This window comes from Mytilus galloprovincialis, chromosome 1 (assembly GCF_965363235.1).
Source record: "Mytilus galloprovincialis chromosome 1, xbMytGall1.hap1.1, whole genome shotgun sequence".
Classification (NCBI taxonomy): domain Eukaryota; kingdom Metazoa; phylum Mollusca; class Bivalvia; order Mytilida; family Mytilidae; genus Mytilus; species Mytilus galloprovincialis.
The window spans coordinates 89243713-89264055 of NC_134838.1; the positions used below are offsets into that span (position 1 = coordinate 89243713).

The 20343-nt window shown below is 34.1% G+C and overlaps 1 protein-coding gene across 2 annotated transcripts in view; it reads left to right on the top strand.

The window, feature by feature from the left end:
• The first annotated feature begins 5375 nt into the window (after positions 1-5375).
• The window catches only part of LOC143043738 (uncharacterized), a 59258-nt gene continuing 44290 nt past the window's right edge, over positions 5376-20343 (top strand). Inside the window, exons 1-10 of one of the 2 annotated variants that reach the window (XM_076215929.1) lie at positions 5376-5512; positions 7508-7733; positions 11487-11635; positions 12207-12354; positions 13694-13833; positions 15817-15952; positions 17059-17154; positions 18296-18432; positions 19137-19228; positions 19608-19692. In XM_076215929.1, the coding sequence (XP_076072044.1) occupies positions 5507-5512; positions 7508-7733; positions 11487-11635; positions 12207-12354; positions 13694-13833; positions 15817-15952; positions 17059-17154; positions 18296-18432; positions 19137-19228; positions 19608-19692 (1215 nt within the window). In that variant the 5' untranslated portion in view covers positions 5376-5506. The remainder of the gene's footprint in view (positions 5513-7507; positions 7734-11486; positions 11636-12206; positions 12355-13693; positions 13834-15816; positions 15953-17058; positions 17155-18295; positions 18433-19136; positions 19229-19607; positions 19693-20343) is intronic. The other variant, XM_076215922.1, reaches the window with a different exon arrangement.

Consider the following 20343-nt stretch of genomic DNA (forward strand, 5'->3'; position numbering starts at 1 on the left):
AGTCATTGATTTGGCATCAGTAACTTTTTTTCTGATTTTTTACAAAGTCTTGAATTGTATTTTCTCTGCCAAAAGTGGGGCGAAAGATACCAGAGGGATATTGAAACTCATAGATCTACAATAAACTGACAATGCCATAGATAAAAAAAAAAGACAGACAGACAGACAAAAAATAGTACACAAGACACGCCATAGAAAACTAAAGACTAAGCAATCCTTGCAATATTTTTGACTTGTCGTCATCAGTAAAGCACTCAAATTTTTCGTACACTACGAATAAAAGTACTGCAACCCGACTGAATTTATTTAAACGTTATTGTTCCGGAAGAACACACACCTAAATTATGTATCGATGGAAAGAGGAAAATGTGTACAATAAGAAAATTTGGTCGTTAAAACCCAGAGTGGTAACACTTTTGTGAACTTGGAGTCAAATACCAAGCCTGAAAATATCATTAATTCAACCATGAGGTCAAAACGAGAAATGTTCTTATATATATTCATTAGAATGCTACAAAAACGACTAAATCTTCAAAGGATGTTAAAACGAAAAAAAAGGTTGCTATTACAAAATTGCGTTAATCTTGAACATTCTGAATTTTCCGCATTTATAACATAGCATATATAGACCTGTCCTCACGGTCATAAAACTTTCGAGCATGATTTTTGTACTCAGACTCGAAAATCAACCAATCAAATTGCTGGATTTCATGTTTCGAGCATGATTTTTGTGCTCCGAGCACTGAGCAAAGTTTTATGACTTCACCCCCTGGCCTTGATCTTTTCACATCTATTAACTTTCATATTGATTAACAATTTTTACTACAACATATAACAGAATTATTTTTTAACCAAAATTCACCAGTTTATCAAATTATTTAAAAAAAAAAACAATTCAAGCGCGGAAACAGTGTTTTTAATTTTGCATCCAAACGGTTTTGTATTTTTGGAAAATATAAGTATCTTGCTCAAGATAAATAAATATTGTGTATTTACGAAGTCGGATCGATTAGTTATAACAAACAATGATCATGGTCAAACGAGGCGAATGCGAGGTTTAAGAAAAATCATAGGTGTAACTTGCATGTATTAAGCGGTTGGTTTAGTGTAAAACAAAATAATAAAATGCATACACATGTCTTATCTGGATTATCTTGATAATGTGTAGACTCGTCAATTATTTAAGAAAAAGATAGATAATAATGTCAGATTGAACCATATATAACTTGTCGTTCAAATTCTACATTCAAAAGTTATGGTCTTAACAAAAACGATTAACTGCATGTAAAAAAATCAAAACGTTACAGTGGGAACGTGTTTTGCAAGAATCGTAGCTATTGGCCAATCTCTACATCATCGTTTTCGGATTCAATACGCGTATTATCATAATTTACAGCACGCTTCACTTCCTTGATACTGACAAAATACAGTGCATGACAGATTTTGTTCAAAGCACACATGTCTCTTTAAAACATTGGGCTTCATCCATGTGTGTCTTCCCAGTAAGTCTAATGGAAACTGCTTTGGTGGCTGTGCAATATTTGAAGAGTTCCAAACAGTGGTCTGAAGTGACGTTTTCAGGACAGGTTGAAGGAAAGTTGATTCGCATTGGGGTATAGTTTGGCTAAACTAGCATCATTTGTGTTTAGCTTTCACGGAGTTTAATTAAATCACTGTGGTCAAATATAGCTTTCCGTTTCATAGAGCCATGCAACAAATGTCCAGTTGACATCAACAGATTTAACAATGTCACCGCTTGAAAGATGGTCTAAATCAAGGTCCCCAAGATTGTCCTTTAAAATTTTATAAACTGTTTTTTCCCCCGGTTCCTTATAACATGAAGTGGGATCACAACCGGTCAAAGCAGAAACAGCAGGTAAAACTTTACACGTGATAGTGTTCAACACACTGCATAATATATGTACAGGAAGGAATCAACGACCATCTTTATTGCTGATAATTGTTCCTGTTTGAAACCACAGTTCCTGTGTGTTTTTCATTGATGGAAAGAAATGCACATCAAGATTTATGACATATGTATCTGTATATTCGACCCTTCTTGTTTTGCCTCCCAAACTCTTCATCAGTAAACATGACATGCATGATAATTTGCCTGTCTGCCTCTTCGTGTTTGCTGGGAAAATCCTGGCAGTCAGTTACCCTGTGAAAGATAACATCTTGACAACAATTTGGTCAACAAAAAATACCGCTAGATAAAGTTTATCCCCGGGCAAAGCAGCAACGGGTACTGAGCATGATGAAGAAGGGTAAAATCTCTACGGAACTTAAATAGGGCTTGTTTTATTTGCGTTGACATTCAAGATTTTTTTCCGATCTGTTATGGATCGACCATATATGACCTGAAATACCTTCGGGATCGAATTTACTCCAGTTCGGCAGATTTTATTGAATGATTGATATTGTATATATCAAAGACTGTAGCAGCATTTGTACGGCAAGATTTCTGACTTTGAATGACAGGTAGAGCGAAGTCACCGAATGTGCTAAATGTCTTTACATGCAATGTCTGGACTAAGACAATTACGTCCCTAATAAGTACGGTAGAAGATCGATTGCATGGTGCCAACTGATGCTTAAATGCAGCTTCTGCTTTTATTTGATGGCAAATATCGTCTTTATATTTCTTTCGCATAGTGCCGTCTTCGCAGAAAAGAGAGGTAGGAACAGGTCCGATCGATCTAGGTATTTGGTCATAGAAGTCATTGTTGTTACCTTCTGTCAACGCACTATTGACAAACGATTTTACCGTGTTCATCATCAAATGCTTTTGTCAGTGATGATTCGATTCCCTTAGGCAAATGTCTGCCAGTTGAGATGTTAATGAGTGCTTAAGGATGAAATTTAATATAAAAAAGGATTTGTAATTCGCTGTTGAACATGATCTTTACGTCTAGTCGTAATGTAGTTGGTCGAGTTTTCGCATGAGATGGTTCTTCGGGATCAAAATATCTCATGGATCTCATTTCTGCACTGTACTCTGCGAGCAAGTAATGGATGAGGGACCAGCGGATTAGTGCGAACTTTTGTTTAATGCCAGCTATACCACCACGGCTTTTTAAATCTTTAATTACTGTCTTTTCTGTTGCAATGTCGCTCCATACCTCATTACATTTGCCTAGCTTCTGGCGAATGACAAACTGAAAAAAGTCGGTTCTATATCAGATGTTAAGTTGGGCATATCTAAAATATGTACAGGTAAACATCTCGAATAGTTTACTCTGTTTGCAATAAACAAGTATTGTTATATTGAAGCAATAGAGGTCAAAATGTATATCCCTTGAACCCTCTCGTTCCTCCCTTACATTCTGAATCATGATTTTTACAGCGCCTAAAACATATCCCAATACTTGAATGATGGTGACGATTGACATCCCCACTGTCTGTAGACTTCAAAACGAGGCATCAAAATAGTTCTCAAGACAATCAGAGCTTTTTTACAGATTTATAATGGTCCTGGCCACTTTTGAAATTTGAGACAACTTCTTGTACCAAAAACTCCCCTTGATGTTTTGAAATAATGCCGTCTGGAACACAAATATTGTCTTGAATACGGTCAACATCGAGCATGGTAATATCGTCTTACCTCTTTATAGGAAGCACAAAAGCCATGCGAGTACAAAATTTCTATCAATGTTCGTGACACATATTCATGATATTTATGATATAACTGCACGGTCAGACCCAAGTGGAATGAAGTGAATGATGATTTTGCTACATAAACGACAGATTCTGTAATAGCCATACATACACGAATTTAATTTTTAGACACAACACGCGGTTCAGAAGCGACTGTATGTGATTTTTTACCAATCAACTAACAAATGACAAAAGAAGCGATGCTTCATTGGCACTAGGGTATTCATCCGAGTAAAAAGCGAGGTTTTTGATATCGCGCCATAAAGCGGTAGCGGCAGAGTGCAGTTATTGGTCCTCATTTGATGTATTCTTATTATGCAGACACTCCTTGATGTAATTCTGAAAGTTTTAACATAGACTTCAATTTTCCTGCAGCAGATATGGCTTCTCGTATCAGATTTTGACGATTGATCATATATTTGGCCACCCAACGCCACCCTTACGGAAATGTTAATAAAAACTGTTCGACGGCAATACTTTTTTCGCCACTAGGTGCAATGTGGAGCTGAATAGCTAAGGTTTACTTGAGAAAAAATCCAGGGTGTGCTTAGGCTTAGTTTTTTTTTAAATTAGGTTCAAAGTTGGGGTGGGACACCCTACCCCACCCTTACGGAAATGTTAATAAAAACTGTTCGACGGCAATACTTTTTTCGCCACTAGGTGCAATGTGGAGCTGAATAGCTAAGGTTTACTTGAGAAAAAATCCAGGGTGTGCTTAGGCTTTGTTTTCTTTTTCTTTTCTTTTTAATAGATAATAAATAATTTCCTTGCCCACCATACTTTGTGTACAAAAAATAAACCTTTCGTTTAATCAAAAGTAAGCGATATCCACTGCTTCAGAATTAGAATGTTTTGTTAAAACAGATGTGTCTCATTCAAAAAATATTAATGCACGAGTTCAGCTTTCTTTTCTTGGCATGCAGAAAAATTATAACTTTTCAGGGACTATTTGACAGGATGCCGAGAATATGGAAAGCTATTTGATACAACATCACAGATGGAATTCATGGTTTCAATGTCAATTCCCTGTTACAAACAATTTTTTTTAAGCATTTCAATAATTTTATTACATATTTACGATTCTATGTACACTCAAAACTCAAAAACGATTAGTATTGTCTTAAATAAATGAACAGGACTAGATATTTTATTAATCATGAAATAGTTCTCCGACAGCTTTATTACATAGTAAACACTGATAATATATTGGTTATATATCAATAAAAACATTTTGAGTACGTTTGAATCTTATGCAATTTTTGGGTTCATAGACATATCCGAAAACTGGCTGCTAGCGTAGTGGCTGCTAGCGAGTGGCTGCTAGCTTGAGCCTGGTAGGTTATTACACGAGAATACTCATGGATATATACGTGATTTTTTTATTTTGTAATATGGCTGCATCGGCATTGCCATCTTAGACACAACTGTTTTAAAGCCCAATTTCAATGAATGAATAGAGCATGTTTTTTTTCCAAAGCATAATATTACGAATATAGACGTCATAAACAAATATCCTTTGGGCGAGCAAACAATCAAGATACATGTAAACTGTTTATCTTTAAAAATGAAATAATAATCCGTTAATAATGTTACCGAAGTTATTTCAACTTTTGTCAAATACAAATAAGATTAAGTTCTAATGATACAATGTTAATTTTGTTGACTTTTAATTTCGACACAAAAGATCGGATTAAGTATTTTGTTTGAAATCATTTATTTACAGTTCTTGGATGAAGAAGTAACCTTTTTTCGTTGTTTTTCATTGCTACATTGCAACTGAATTTACGTAATTTGAAAACACTTTTTGGGGAATATATTTGTGTTTGCTGCTCAGTGACTCTACTTGAATATGAGAGTAAGTAATTCATTTTAATAATTATCGTATTCTGGTTTTCGGTTTATCAAATAGTGAGTCAACTATATAAGATAATGGTGTAGACGAGTCATTTGTTAGTATTTTTACTATAAGGATGATGTTAATGACTATCGTTCATAACAGCATTGATACATCAATTTCAAGCATAATGCAAAGCGGAATGTTAATTTTCCGTATGCTTTGATTCAATTGTTTTCGGTCTTGCTATACTAAGTCTTGAAATATTGTTCGTGTGTACATTTACACTTTGCCGTTTAGTTAAGTTTAAGGGTTTTGAATTTCATTTGTACAGATTTATCAGGGTTAGACAGGAGACATTTACAGCCCCGATATTGTATGATCAGGGGCGGGTGCAGGTAAGGGCGTAATGCCCCCCCCCCTTTTTCCAAAAAATAAATAAAAAAATATCGCAATCTGCTATTGGATATGGCAATTTATCATATTCATTAATTAAACAAATAATCTGATTTCTTTTTATATTAATTCGGAATCACATAGACATTAAACTCGATTATTTTTACATAATTGACGATTACGCCATGAGAAATCCGCATAAAATGGTTCTAATGAATCCCGGCACACTAGTCTAATCATTCAATGAAAATGAGAGTCCAGCGCCGCAGTGTCTCTGTGTTCATTGTAGGTTTTGCGTTAAGGCTCATTTAAAATGCTAACATGTATATTTGGTATAGCATTTTTATACTTCCCAATCTGGATAGTCTTTGGTAGTATTATATTGTTTCAATATCCATTAGTGAGTAACTAATTGACATCATCGGAGCTACATTTTGCCATTAAATCCAAGCACCATATGTATTTGTGTACATATACCACATATCAGAACTAGACAGTGATATGATAGCTTTAATTTAGTCCTGTAGTACAATGACGTCAATTTTTCATGTTCAATCATGTATATTAAAGCCTACAATATTTAGAACGAACGCACTTTATACTTCAGTGTTTGCTTGTCTTGTATCATTCATGTGTGTCATTCGTGTTGTTAAGATCCATCCAATCATTTTAATAAACCATTGCCAATTAATGGAGATATTTCTGCATAAAAAAATGTCAAACCCTGACACTTTAACTATAAAATGTATAATATATGCTTCAAGTCAGGAACCGTTACATTAGTGTCTTTATTCAATTATTTTATGTTTTTTTGCAAAAAAAAAATTCTACGCCCCCTCTTTCAAATATCCTGGAAACGCCCCTGATGATTTCTGATCGCCGATTATGACTGATCATTTGATTCAACATAAGTAAAACTACATTCGTCTCCAATGCGACAGGAAATGCCTATCCTAAAATAAGATACACAAAGGAGGGAAATAATGTGGAATATGAATAAAAGGAAATTATATTTATTCAACGACAAAAATAAAAAAAAAAATACATCTAGAGGACAGCAAAGATAGATAGGCGTGTCTTTAATCAACGATCTCATTTATCGAGGAACATACTATGGACTAACGTATCGAGCCATATAGGTCCGGCTAGCTGACATGTATTGACACAAAAAAAAAATGCTTTTCATTACCAATTATCATTTCAAGTAGCACATTTGTATCAGTTTGAAATTAAAGACAAAACATTCTCTATAATTCTGGAGTATCCTTTATTTCAAGTTTACATGGGTATACGCGATGTAAACACTCACTGATATAAATATTTAGATTGAAAAGAGACCAGAACGCCACTATGTATGTGTTTATTGCTTTTAAAGTTTGCAATGCAGTAAAAAGATTACTGCACAGATAGTGATGACTAGCAATACCTTTACAATATTCAGATTTTTATATTTCCGTGCATTGATTTCATAATATAAAAAAAATTCAGAAATTTGGCTTTTGTGATATTAAAATGAGAGGTACGAACATTGTGGGAATAAGCACAGTACCACTATGATTCTATGAATTGAATGATGTTCTAATTTTTCGGCTGAAAATATATATGACTTTATCCTTTCAGAATACAGAACGAAACGGGTTTGTAAAATTCTTTTACAACATTTGGAAATGCCTGGTGAGCTTTTTCTCAAGTAAACATTCAGAAACAGACACAAGCATATGTGAAAAATGTCTTGATGCAAGAAAAAAAATAGCTATAGCCAGGAAAGAATATCTGAAGAAAATGTTGGATGACGAAGAAAAAGAGAGAACTATTGATGCGGATACAAAGGAAAGTTTTAATGAAAGTAAGAAACTCTTTCGTGTTATTTTCTTTTTTTAAGATTACTGATATATATTCTGTAAAATGTGATAGGGTTTTCCTCATTGCTTAAATCCATACGATGCATATGTTCATGCCCTTGTCCTTTGGGGTTTGTTTTTATTGGGGGGGGGGGTGTATAGTGATGTCATTGGCAATCATACCACATTTCCTTATTTATACTATCATAATGTGAAGTTTAATCACTGAGCTTTTATTTGGACTTAAAAGTGAAATAAATGTTACTGAAAGACTCAAACAGATGTGCCAGTATTCATAGTATAAAGGCAAAGATTTAAAGAAAAAAATGCAGATGTTTTCCAATGGTTTACATTTGTATAATTTTTAGTTGACGCATCTGTTCTATATGGTACATAATTTTGCAGATGCAGTATCTGTTGAAAACACTTATTAAAAGGTTAGAATCAAGTATTTTTTAGATAATATTATAGTGAGTTTATTTTTTTTTTTCAATATCGCAGTGTTTTATATACTAGTATCGTGATTCAAACAGACAAAACCTAATCAGATTTGAAAACACTATTATGTGACTGGATAAAATAACAGTAAAAGTTTTGATAAACCCGTAGTTCGTTTACATTTGTAAAACGGTGAACTCGAGACATGACAAGCATGACAACACAGGGGCAGATCCAACCATTTATTTAAGTGAGTTCCAAGTATATGCCCCTTTCAAGAGCATTGATTGTCAAAAAAAGGGGTTCCAACAACCGAAATTCCACCCTTGGTTCCACCACTGCAAAATGATCCTAGTACTTTGACATCTAATATCTTTTAGAAGTCCATTTTACTTCCTCAAAAAACGATTTGCACATTGAATTATATGGTTTTTTAATAGCTGATATAAGCTTTGCTTCAATTTTTTTTATTGTGTATTATATTGAATGTTCTGTGTCATATATTTCACGCATGTTTCGGGCAAAACAAAATTACACAATAGATATAATAGGTGTGATCAGTATAGTGGGTTAACTTGAATGAAAGCCTGTTATTTTGACTTCCACATTGAAAAATTAGGACCGGAACAGATTGTTACAAGCCCATCATACTAAGGTACTAAGGTAAACAAGGTGCCCCTGTATACTTCAATGACTTTCGTTTAAACTTTACTTGATTGCTTATTGTTGTTTGCCAGACGTCATTTGGAAAATATTCCGCATTTTTTAGCAGGAGGAAGTTCACTGAAAGGAAAAATGAATCTATTAAAATTAAGAATGGAAATGGGGAATATGTCAAAGAGACAACATACGGACCAAAGAGCAGATAGTGGCCGAAGGTCACCAATGGGTCTTTAACGCAACACGGAGATAATCCTGCACCTGGACGTGGCATCAGCTGGCCCCTAAATAAAAATATGTCAGTAGCCTGTAATTCAGTGGTTGTCGCTTGTGGATGTGTTACAAATTTGTGTTTAGTTCATTTTTTGTACATAGATTACGCCGTAGTTTTTTTCGTTTGAATTGTTTTACATTTGTTATTTCGGGGCCTTTTATAGCCAACTATTCGGTATGCACTTTGCTAATTTTTAAGACGACCGTACGGAGACCTATAATAGTTGTTAATTTCTGTGTCATTTGGTCTCTTGTTGAAAGTTGTCTCTTCGGCAATTATACCACATCTTCTTTTTTATATAAAATAAATAAAGATACAAGACTTACATGGGTCGGAGGCTCCTGACTTGAGACAGGCGCAAAAATGCGGCGGGGTTAAACATGTTTAGTGAGATCTCAATCCTCCCCTATACCTCAAAGAGGGACGAAAGATACCAAAGGGACAGTCAAACTCATAAATCTAAAACAAACTGACAACGCCATGGCTAAAAATGAAAAAGACAAACAAACAACAGCACACACGACACAACATAGAAAACTAAACAAACCATTCGCCCTCCGGGCTCATGGTTTCTTTTTCAAGAATCAACGCTTATCCATTGTATCTATATCACATAATAAACAACACGAACCCCACCAAAAAACTAGGGGTGATCTCAGGTGCTCCGGAAGGGTAAGCAGATCCTGCTCCACATGCGGCACCCGTCGTGTTGCTTATGTGATAACAAATCCGGTAAATGGTCTAATTCGGTAGGTCACATTCATGAAAGGGAAGGGGATTGTAATTACGACGTAAGGAACATATCCAATATCATTTGTGAAACGGTTATTCCATAACGGTCAACCAACTCGTGATGGCGTCCGTAAAATTTACGAAGGGATGATTTCAACTTCACCATTTGGAACTCTTGGTTTAATAGCTTCCTTGTGAGCAGCAACCCTCTATCAAGAAAATCATGATAGGAAATGCAAGCACGGGAATATCGTATCAATTGGGAGATATATACCCCGTATGCAGGCTCAAGTGAATGCAGAATAAAGAAGCACACAGCAAAACGCACAGTAAAACTCTATTTGACAGAAATCCGAGTCCGATGTCAGAATAGGTCACAAAAGAAACTAAGCAAAATTATAATGATACATAAATAAACAAAGAAGTACTAGCAGATACCGACATGCCAGGTCCAGACCTCAATTAAACTGCTTATGTCTTCTAAAGACATCTCAGTCATCAAAAGATAAGGATATGTTGTATAGAGATAGAAAATTTTGTTTGTAATAAGCTTCTAGTACTTATGGGTCCCTTAACGCTTTTTTATGGGCGTGCATGTAACGTAGCACTCTCCTTGCACAAGGCATTGGATTTAACTAACCTTTTCTGATCGAATGTGGCTGTGTATTTCTACTTCCCGATCAGCCAACCAGAAGTCCCTCTTAGCATAAATTGGATTATTGCCGGTTTGGAAAAAGTCTGGTGACCCTATTTTTCAACCCAAGTAAATCCTTGAGTATCTTTATTTTGGAAGGGAAAACTAATGACGCAATAACGCAAATTAGATGTCGCGATTAAAGTTAGAATATAAATACTTTATAATAAAAGGGTAGCACATTAAATGCCAATATGGCTAATCTTCCCTCGGGCCTTCAAACAATCACAAAACTAAAAGAAACACAAAAACAATTTGCAAATCTACACTGTATACAGTTTGTCACATTTAATTTTTCAATGATTTGGTTTTTCTAGGGACATTCATTTTTATCTCTTTAATAAAAATCTAATATTATTTGTCTATTTTATACTCTTTTTTTTCCCTGAAGTTATCCAAAAATAACTTGATGTACTCCGTGGTTGTCTTAATGTTTTATTTTTGAATTTGTCACCAATTATGACCGTGTTTGTGAGATTTCTGCGCCTGGTAAGCCCGTATTTAGTATGTTATTTGTTGATATTACCCTCACATATATATATATATATATATGTTCAGGAATTGTGTGCCACTAATGCCGCTCTTTGCCACTCTATCAATACGTTTGCATTCAAGTCATCAATTTTCTCAAGTTTCCAACGATGAGTCATGCAGTTTGTTACGATTTTTTTATGTCGATCTGAATCAAAGATTGCTGTTGGTGTTAATGCTTTGCTTTGCCTATAAAAGAAATTAAAAAAAAAATGTTTTTCTTAAATCTCTTCCGTATATTGACTTATTGTTACCGACAAATTCGGTTAAAATTTGCTAACTGATTGCAGAGCAGATAGAAATGTGATTTTCCAAAGGGTTTCATCATCATATTAAACCTAAAATTGGCAAAAGATAAATGTAGATACAATGATAGGGAAAGGCAAAGGTTGTGAGAGCAGTGGGTGTATTGTAATTCTTTTTTTGTAGCAAGTGTATCAAAGAAGAGACACTCTGATATTTCTGAGCTCGACATCAAAGCAATGGAAGTCGACCCTATTGACTACGACTATCCTTTCGAAAACATAGTATTTGAAGGAGGTGGACTAAAAGGTGTGGCGTTCTGTGGATCTATACAGGTAAGATTCCCTTCATCAATGGTTCTGCTTAATGAATGTTAAAGTTGGAAAGTTGATATTTTCTTGTTTAGCTTCCTACATTTTATTGTTGCTCTCTTCAGAAACGTAACATAGATCTTCAAAATGTTTTTAACGAAATTGTTCATTTGGCAAACTTGGATCTGCAATTTATTTGAGGTTTTTACTAATGAGTTTTTTGCTCCTTGAAGTCCTATACATTTACAGCTCTTACACTATGTTTTATGTAAACTTACTTTCTGTGAAATGACATTTATAGTCTATAACTTTCAAATTGAGATCAAGATGAAAAGGTCAACATGGTGTTTTAAATTTGACCGTTGCTTGTAATCTGTATTAAGGAACCGCTGAGAAAAAATATGGTGCAAAGTATTTAGGATATTAGGATGGGTCAAATTTGCTACTTAAACGTCGTAGTGGTGACTTGAAGTACAAGTTATCCTTCAACAATTATGTTGCCATCCAACATTACTGGAAGTGAATTTCTTTAATATGAATGATACCAAACATTATTAATCATCAAAGTAATTAATATGTGATTTACATTTTTTAGGTATTAGAAGAATTAGGTATTTATCCGAAAATTAAAAGGTTTGCTGGTGCTAGTGCTGGTGCACTAAAAGCAGCATTGATTGCTGTTGGGTATAATTCTAGAGAAACGGAAGATTTCCTCAAAACAGATATGTGTAAACTTTTCTTTGGTAAGATATCTCAACTTTGTTTTTTCTTTTTCTTTTCTAATTTTGATATTTTTGTAGTTAGACGTTAAGATAGACATGTTATGCATGATTATCCCATCAATATGCATTGGTATCTTCCTGTTTAATTTGTCTTTTTCTAATCATTTCCAACTGTCAGCTTTGTATCGTTTCATAAAGAGAGGGTCCTCGAATTGTGTTAAGGTATTAATTCTTCTAATTCAAAGTTCATTACTTTGAAAATGCAAATGCAATGGAAACGTCGGTAAAATGATTATCAAGAATAAGTGAGTTATTTGGTAAAAGTATGATACTTTAATGAACGTGCTACAAGTTAATTTAATCCTCGGTCTTTTATATAGGATTGTGAAACATAATCAATTTATTAAACTCGTTTCTCGCTTTTTATATAGATTAGATTGTGGGTTTTCCTGTTGGTAGATATAAGAAGATGAGGTATGAGTGACAACTCTCCATCCAAGTTACAATTTATAAAAGTAAATCATTATATGTCAAAGTACGGCCTTCAACACGGAGCCTTGGCTCACACTGAACAACAAGCAATCAAAGGCCCCAAAATATTACTAGTGTAAAACCATTCAAAACGTGAAAACCAACAGTCTTACCTATATAAACAATGAGAAATGAGAAACACTTATGAACCACATCGACAAAAGACAACTACTTAAACCATCTGATTCCTGACTTAGGAGCTGTTTTATATGCCATTTTGGGGCCCAATCATTGATTGCTATTCGTTGTGAGCCAAGGCTTTGTCGAGGGCCGTACTTTGACCTATAACTGTTTACTTTTTATACGTTGTGACTTGAATGGAGAGTTGTCTCATTGCGACTCATATATATCACACTTTCTTGTATCTATTTACTGTAACTATATCCATTCTGAAATCCAATTACTAGAAAATCTTTTAAGTGTGTATTTGTTGTACGAAGGGTGTTTTTATTTGGTACCTTCGATGCAATTTGTTGGTGACGACGAACTTGTAGAATTTAAGATTTTCAGAACCAGTTTTTTTTTTATTTTATAGCAGTTATTTGACTTCCGAATTGTCATATTTCACTGCAAGAATTTGAACATTGGTTGAACAATGGCATATAGAAAGATGATACATGTGTAATTCAAAATATACCTGGTTCCTACGAAGTGAAACTAATGGTAAAATATTTAGAAAGCTGTGAAAATTGAATAGAAACTGTTGTTTGTATAGGGGGTTTGAATTGTTGGTCTTAAACATGAGCATCTTTAGATTAGTACTTCTTGACGTGTAATTATCTGTTGACGATTGCTATCTCATTTGACGATGATCTTTTTTTTTTTTAAGATGCTCGTTTTGGAATATTCAGTTTATTGCCAAACCTGCTAACAGGATTCGGGTGGAATCCAGGAAACAGAATTCTAAAAGCCCTTGGTGAGGCTATAGCCAGTAAAACAAATGGAAATCCAGACCTTACTTTTGCTGAGGTAATACTTTTAGAATGCAGATTTATTAAATACAAATTATAATGCCCGCGTCACACTGTCCCGATTTTTATATACGATGGACACCCGAATGCGAAAATTGTAAGTTCGTACGAAGTTGGTCCCGATCAACGAAGTCTATACGAGGGTGCCGAAAGTATATACGATAGCAAAAGATGGACATATGAAGGTTAACCGAAGACGGTATTTGAGCTTCATATCTCAGCCGAAGCCTACAAGATGGATCACGAAGGCTACACGATGGATTACGATGATGGCGCGATGGCCATACGATGTCTAAAAGACGTCGTGTACAGCTTACGATGCATTTAAATCATATGCCGAAGGCATCACGCGTTTTAAATTGTTTGATCAATATTGAATATATATTATATTGTACATTTAATTTTTGGTTTAATCATAAGACGGAAGATCGTGGGTATTTCCAGTTACTGAATAATTTGGTTGATTTCTAAAAAAATAGTTTATGTATCAAATATGCGTATTCAATTTACCATTTTCTGCATGTGTCATATACAAATATAGTGTCCATATTTGTCCCCAATATGTTACATACGAGGGGATGCCACGCTCGGCATTGCCTTGTTTGAACTGTAAAATGTGTGCACTAGTCTGAATAATCACCCATAATTATGCCCATGCTTACTGATCTATCTTAAAGGTAAGGTAATGGGTTCGTTGATCCCTTTTATTCAAAAAGAGCTCTTTCCAGGAGAATATCATAATAATATAGACTAAAGGAAGGATGTGGGGAAAGCAACAAATGCGGCAAAATATGACATATAGAAAACAAAATGTTTATGGAGTAAACATTCGTGGGACAACAACTCAGACGATACATAAAAAATCAGAATAATGAAGAAAAAGTTGGTTTCCCTATATACGTGTACCTGCAGTGTTGGTATACGAGGCGCGTTTATGATTTTTATTATGTTATTTGATATGAAAAATTGACAAAAAATAATATTTTATTTGTAAAAGTAAATCCTGAGCCTGTAATACCTGCTCTTCTTGTTCCATTTGAATTAATAGAAACAACGCTGTCGCCTTTCTTGTTCTCAAAGAATCATATGATATGAGGTCCATGTTTTATGAACGTCTTTCTTAACTGTCGTATTAGACTGACCAGTGCATATCGCGCATGGCACTTTAAATGAATTTAAGCGCGAAAATTAACTTACATTTAGCTGGATTTATTGCCGTCGTAGTTCCATCTTGTCACCTTCGTACTTTTATTCGATGGCATCACGACGGGATTACGAGGTCTTCACGAAGTCGTGTTGCCATCGTAAGACCTTCGGTTAGCTTCGTGATTCATTCGTGTAGACATCGTAATGTCAAAACTGCCCGATGGAAACGATGGAAACACGAATGCAATACGATGTTCAAAGATGCATTCCCGGTGACATTACGATGGTGAGGATGGTGATACGAACTCAATACGAACCATAAACATCGGACGCACCTTCGGGGATTTTTTAACATGTTAAAAAATTTAGAACCCTTCCCGAAGTTGTCCCCGAAGGCTAGAAAAAGTGGCCGATTGTTCTACGATGATTAAAGATGACACTACAAATAGCCCGATCTGGATACGATCAGTCCCGATTTTGAAAATTTCCATAATCGTGTTGCCATCGGCGTAAAAATCGGGACAGTGTGACGCGGGCATAACCATCATCCTTTAAATATAGGCCCGATTTCGTCATTTTGGTTTTTTTCTAGCTTTACTGTTGGGCAACACCAGATTTTACGAGTCAAAAACAACAAACCGGATGCTATTAGTAAAGGGGAATTGCTACCATCACATCAGATTGGCTGATTCATATTTGTTCTTTTTAGTCGGGTTCGTGTTGCTTTCGTATTGTTACGGTTATAATAATTATTTTTTAAATGTTTGACTAGGATGACACAATCGACTAGGTACTTTGCCTTGAACTGTTTGAAATAATTTTGTTTTCTTTGCAGTTATATGATTTGTATGGAAAAGAATTATGCATAGTTGTAACTAATTTAAACCACATGACAGAGGAATATTGTCATGTTAAAACTACACCTAATATGCCAATCAGACTTGCCGTTCGTATGTCTATGTCCTTACCAGGTACGAATTATTTAAATTATGTTAACACTTATTGATCGCTTAGCTCGAATATTTGATAGAGCTGGAGTTTAGAGCAAAACAAATTCGAGAGCAGCTAAGACACTTGTCCATCCCTTGCCTCAGTTTGTCCAGCGTACCGTCTTTTACCTTCAGTGACAAAATAAAAAGGGGGCCACTAATGCAAGGGCTGGACTACTCAGACGCATAATATTCTCGGCTATCTATACGGTGGTGGCAGCTAGAATTAGAACTTTGTTCCTGATAGCTACTATTATTGTTGGCTTTATGTGTACAGCAGATGTCTGTTAGTGTTTTCGATTGCATTTTCAATACAATTGATTTTGCATTTGTATACATCAAATTTTTATCTGTGGTAACTATTATATCTGCCACACCGGTAGCTTGTAATTGTCTAGACATCGAGTTACCATGTATAGTTAATCCTTTAACAAAATTAATTGGAATTCATATTAGACATAGTTCATAAGATTATATTATTTTGCAAACACTTTGACTTAAAATACACATGTATAAAATACACATACATGCAATGTAAGGTTTCTGTAACACTTACAGCTGGACGAAAATCCTTTTATACTAGTACTTAGAAATAACAGAAAACTATGAGTTACAAGACATTGAATTAACATCAATACACTAATGGGAATTTGGGAAATTTATTTCTTATCAGAAATTTGCCATATCAAACATTGGAAACGCGAAAGTACTTACATGCACTCTTGAAAAACAATATACCCAAAATAAAACACAAAAAACTCTTGAAAAAAGTTTACCAATAGAGATAGATGTCTGTTTACTCAATTTTTATTTTTAATGCAAAAATGTTAGGATGTACATGGCGTATTTGTCAATGAGAAGGCAACCAAATGACACGAGGAACAACCGACTTCTAGAGGTCAACATTTTGAGTCATTTTAAGTATTCGCTGATACAAGTTATCATTGTATGCAGTTCTTAAAGCATTTTTTTTTTAATGCCAGTGTTGGTATGTAGAGAACTGTATATTTGCATTACTAAGATAAGTTATGAACCTACTTACGGCACTGTCATATTTTTTATAATTTATAATTATGTTTTTACATCAGGCGTGTTCAAAGCTACAAAGTATACCATAAATAAAGAGACAAACACGTATGTTGATGGAGGACTCTTGTGTAATTATCCTATCCATTGTTATGATGGTATGTATACAATCTGGGTATTATTGAGTTGCTAATTCTTTTTAAAAATTGTTTCTTTTTTTCATTTTTAGGATAAGCTTTGATAAGCTGACGATGCGGTATGGGCTTTGTTCATTGTTGAACACCGTACGGTGACATACTGTTGCTAATTTCTGTCATACCACATCTTCTAATTTTTACATTCGCGCTAATCATGTTTCCTTCATCTGATGCTGTTTGAAAACTATTTCTAAAAATGTTTGATATTGGACAGAAAGATAGTCATGATTTAAACGTTTTACATGCACATCGCTTTTTTATAATTTTAATTTTTTCTCGAATATCATTTTCATTCTCAATCTTTTTTTAGAACTAAATAATGTCTAATTTTGATTGTCATGTATGTGCGTATTTTTAACGTGTTTTATTATTTTACTGATAAGCTTGTATACTAGTAGGTGTTTGTCCCAAATCACGAATTACGAGTCTGTGTTTGTTGTTTTTGATATTTGCGTATATAAATTCCGTATTGGCGTCAGATACTACGTTGTCTTAGCTGAATTCATTCGACAATTGTAAGAATTCTGAACAATTCTAAGCCTACAATATGAATAGGTTCTGAGTGCCGTTTTCTATTGCCGAGGACTGTATAGTGTCAGTAAGAAGGCAAAGTTCTAATTTAAATGATAGTTAGAATCATAATTTATACTTTAAAATACCTTATTTCTGGTCACAGTTTTAAATCCTTTCGTAAATTTTACAGACGCCATCACGAGTTGGTTGACCGTTATGGAATAACCGTTTCACAGATAATATCGGATATGTTCCTTACGCCGTAACTACAATCCCCTTTCCTTTCATGAATGTGACCAACCGAACTAGACTATTTACCGGATTTTATAACATGAACAACACGTCGGGTGCCACATGTTGAGCAGAATCTGCTTATCCTTCCGGAGCACTTGATATCACCCCTAGCTTTTGATGGGGTTCGTTTTGCTTATTCTTTAGTTTTCTATGTTGTGTCATGTGTACTATTGCTTTTCTGTTTGTCTTTTTCATTTTTAGCCATGGCGTTGTCTGTTTATTTTCGAGTTTGACTATCCTTTTGGTATCTTTCGTCGCTCTTTAAAAGAATTTTTCAATGATGATGTATTTAAAGGTTGGTGGTTGTCAATGAAACCAGAAGATGGCTATTTAGACAGATTACAACCTTTGGAAGCGATCCCATCTTTACTGGAAAGGAAAAGTCGTTTTGCATACGATCCAAAAACAAACAAAACTCTCGGTGTAACAGTGGTAAATATATTTATTTGGTTTTCTTTTCTTTTATTTGATATAAAAAAAATGTAACAATAAACCTTTGTAAATCTTATAAACTTATTTCAAGGCAAGCTTATTGTAGCAAAGAAGAAAACATAAACTCTTTAGATAGCACTATCTCTAATTAATTTAGAATACATCCTTTACAAAATATCATCGATATTCACAAGCCATTTCTAAACGGGTTAATTTTTGGCAATTCTGGGGCCAAGTAATGGCTTATAACGGACCTCCTCGTTTCCTTGACGACAGATGGGTTATAGGACTAACAACTGAGAAAAATCCACGCGCAAACATGTCATTTAGAATAACGTTGTTGAAGGCTTTCCATGGGCAAAAATAAAAAGATTTATTCTGTACATTAAAACAACTTAAACTTAAAATTGTTTCTTTTGTCAATTTATGCGTTTTCTTCGATAGCTTTAATAATGGAATGGTCGATTTTGTCATCCATTGGAGAAGGCATAGATATTTTTGTATTCTGTTAAATATGTTAAAAAATTCAAATCTATGTTAGATCTAGCGTTTTGCGGAGGCATAAAGATTTATCCTTTTGATTTTGTTTTGTTGATATGTGTTATTTCGATTCGAAATTAGATATAAAGGTAATTAACCGATATTTATATGTTGTTTTATTATTGATTATTCTGTGAACAATATTTCTCTTCTTTTTTTTTCAGTTTTCTGATTATGAATCTGGCGTTTTCCGTTATGAATTAGAGAAAAGGTTGGGTGTTCATCTCGACAAGTTTCCGTACACAAAGCTAGCAAGGCAAGTCAAAACTTACTGTTCACTCAACCGAAGAGTTAAATAGATAAATTAGGATTATTAACTTTGAAAAGCAAGATAGCGCCATACAATTTTGAACTTAAGGCAATGTTTTCTATAACCTCTATTTTTTAACATTTCATGCCCAATAACGACGCTTCACTTTTGCTCTGTAAATAAAGCAATGTCATCAGTTCTATTTTGATAATAGAATATATTTACATCCCAAAAAATGTATAACTACTTCCAAGAAGTATTTGGAATTATCGTCACCATGCAACAAACTTTGACTTAATTCGTTGCCTCAACTAATATATGTTTGCATTGAGTAGATTATAATTTTTTAACGAAATATAACAAGATAATTTGGAAACTTTATCAGGAAAGTGTCACAAAAGAAGAACTGCCAGGAAACTACTCAGCACGAATATCACAGAGTTACCAAAGCTGTCAATGCTTTTCTCAAGGTAATATTTTTACTACAATGATGAATCGTTTTATTATTATTTTTTTTAATCTTAATATTAGTTTGCAATGTTATCAAACACACTGTTATTTTTAGGCCGTAAACGTTGTGCTTTATTCTTCTGTTTTGTATTTTTTTAATAGTTTGATAATGATATTCTTATTCACCTCAATTCTACATTACAAATTAAAGAATCTCAATATGTTTTTTGGGTTTCTTAGGCTGGTTGTGCGAACGATTTTACAGATGTCAAGTCAATTTAAAATTCAACATTCAAAATTTATTATTTTTAATTTACACATTAAAATTTTCGACCATGCACTTGCATTGGCTGTACTATTATAATAGTAGAATAGAATGATATGATGTAAATAGATAGAAAATTATATATACATGCAACCGTAATATTGATATAATACATTTATATAACAACAAACCAGTGTATTCTCTGAGACTATTATTATATTAGTATAATAGTCCAAGGTATACTGATTTGTATCACTATAATATAATACTTATTATCATTATCCTGTCATTTATTCATCATCCAAGCACGAACTTGTAACACTGGACACTTTAAATTTGCAAAACACTCATTTGCAAATCCGCCGCCGCCTCAAATAAGAGCTACAGTGTCATGTATATAACCAAA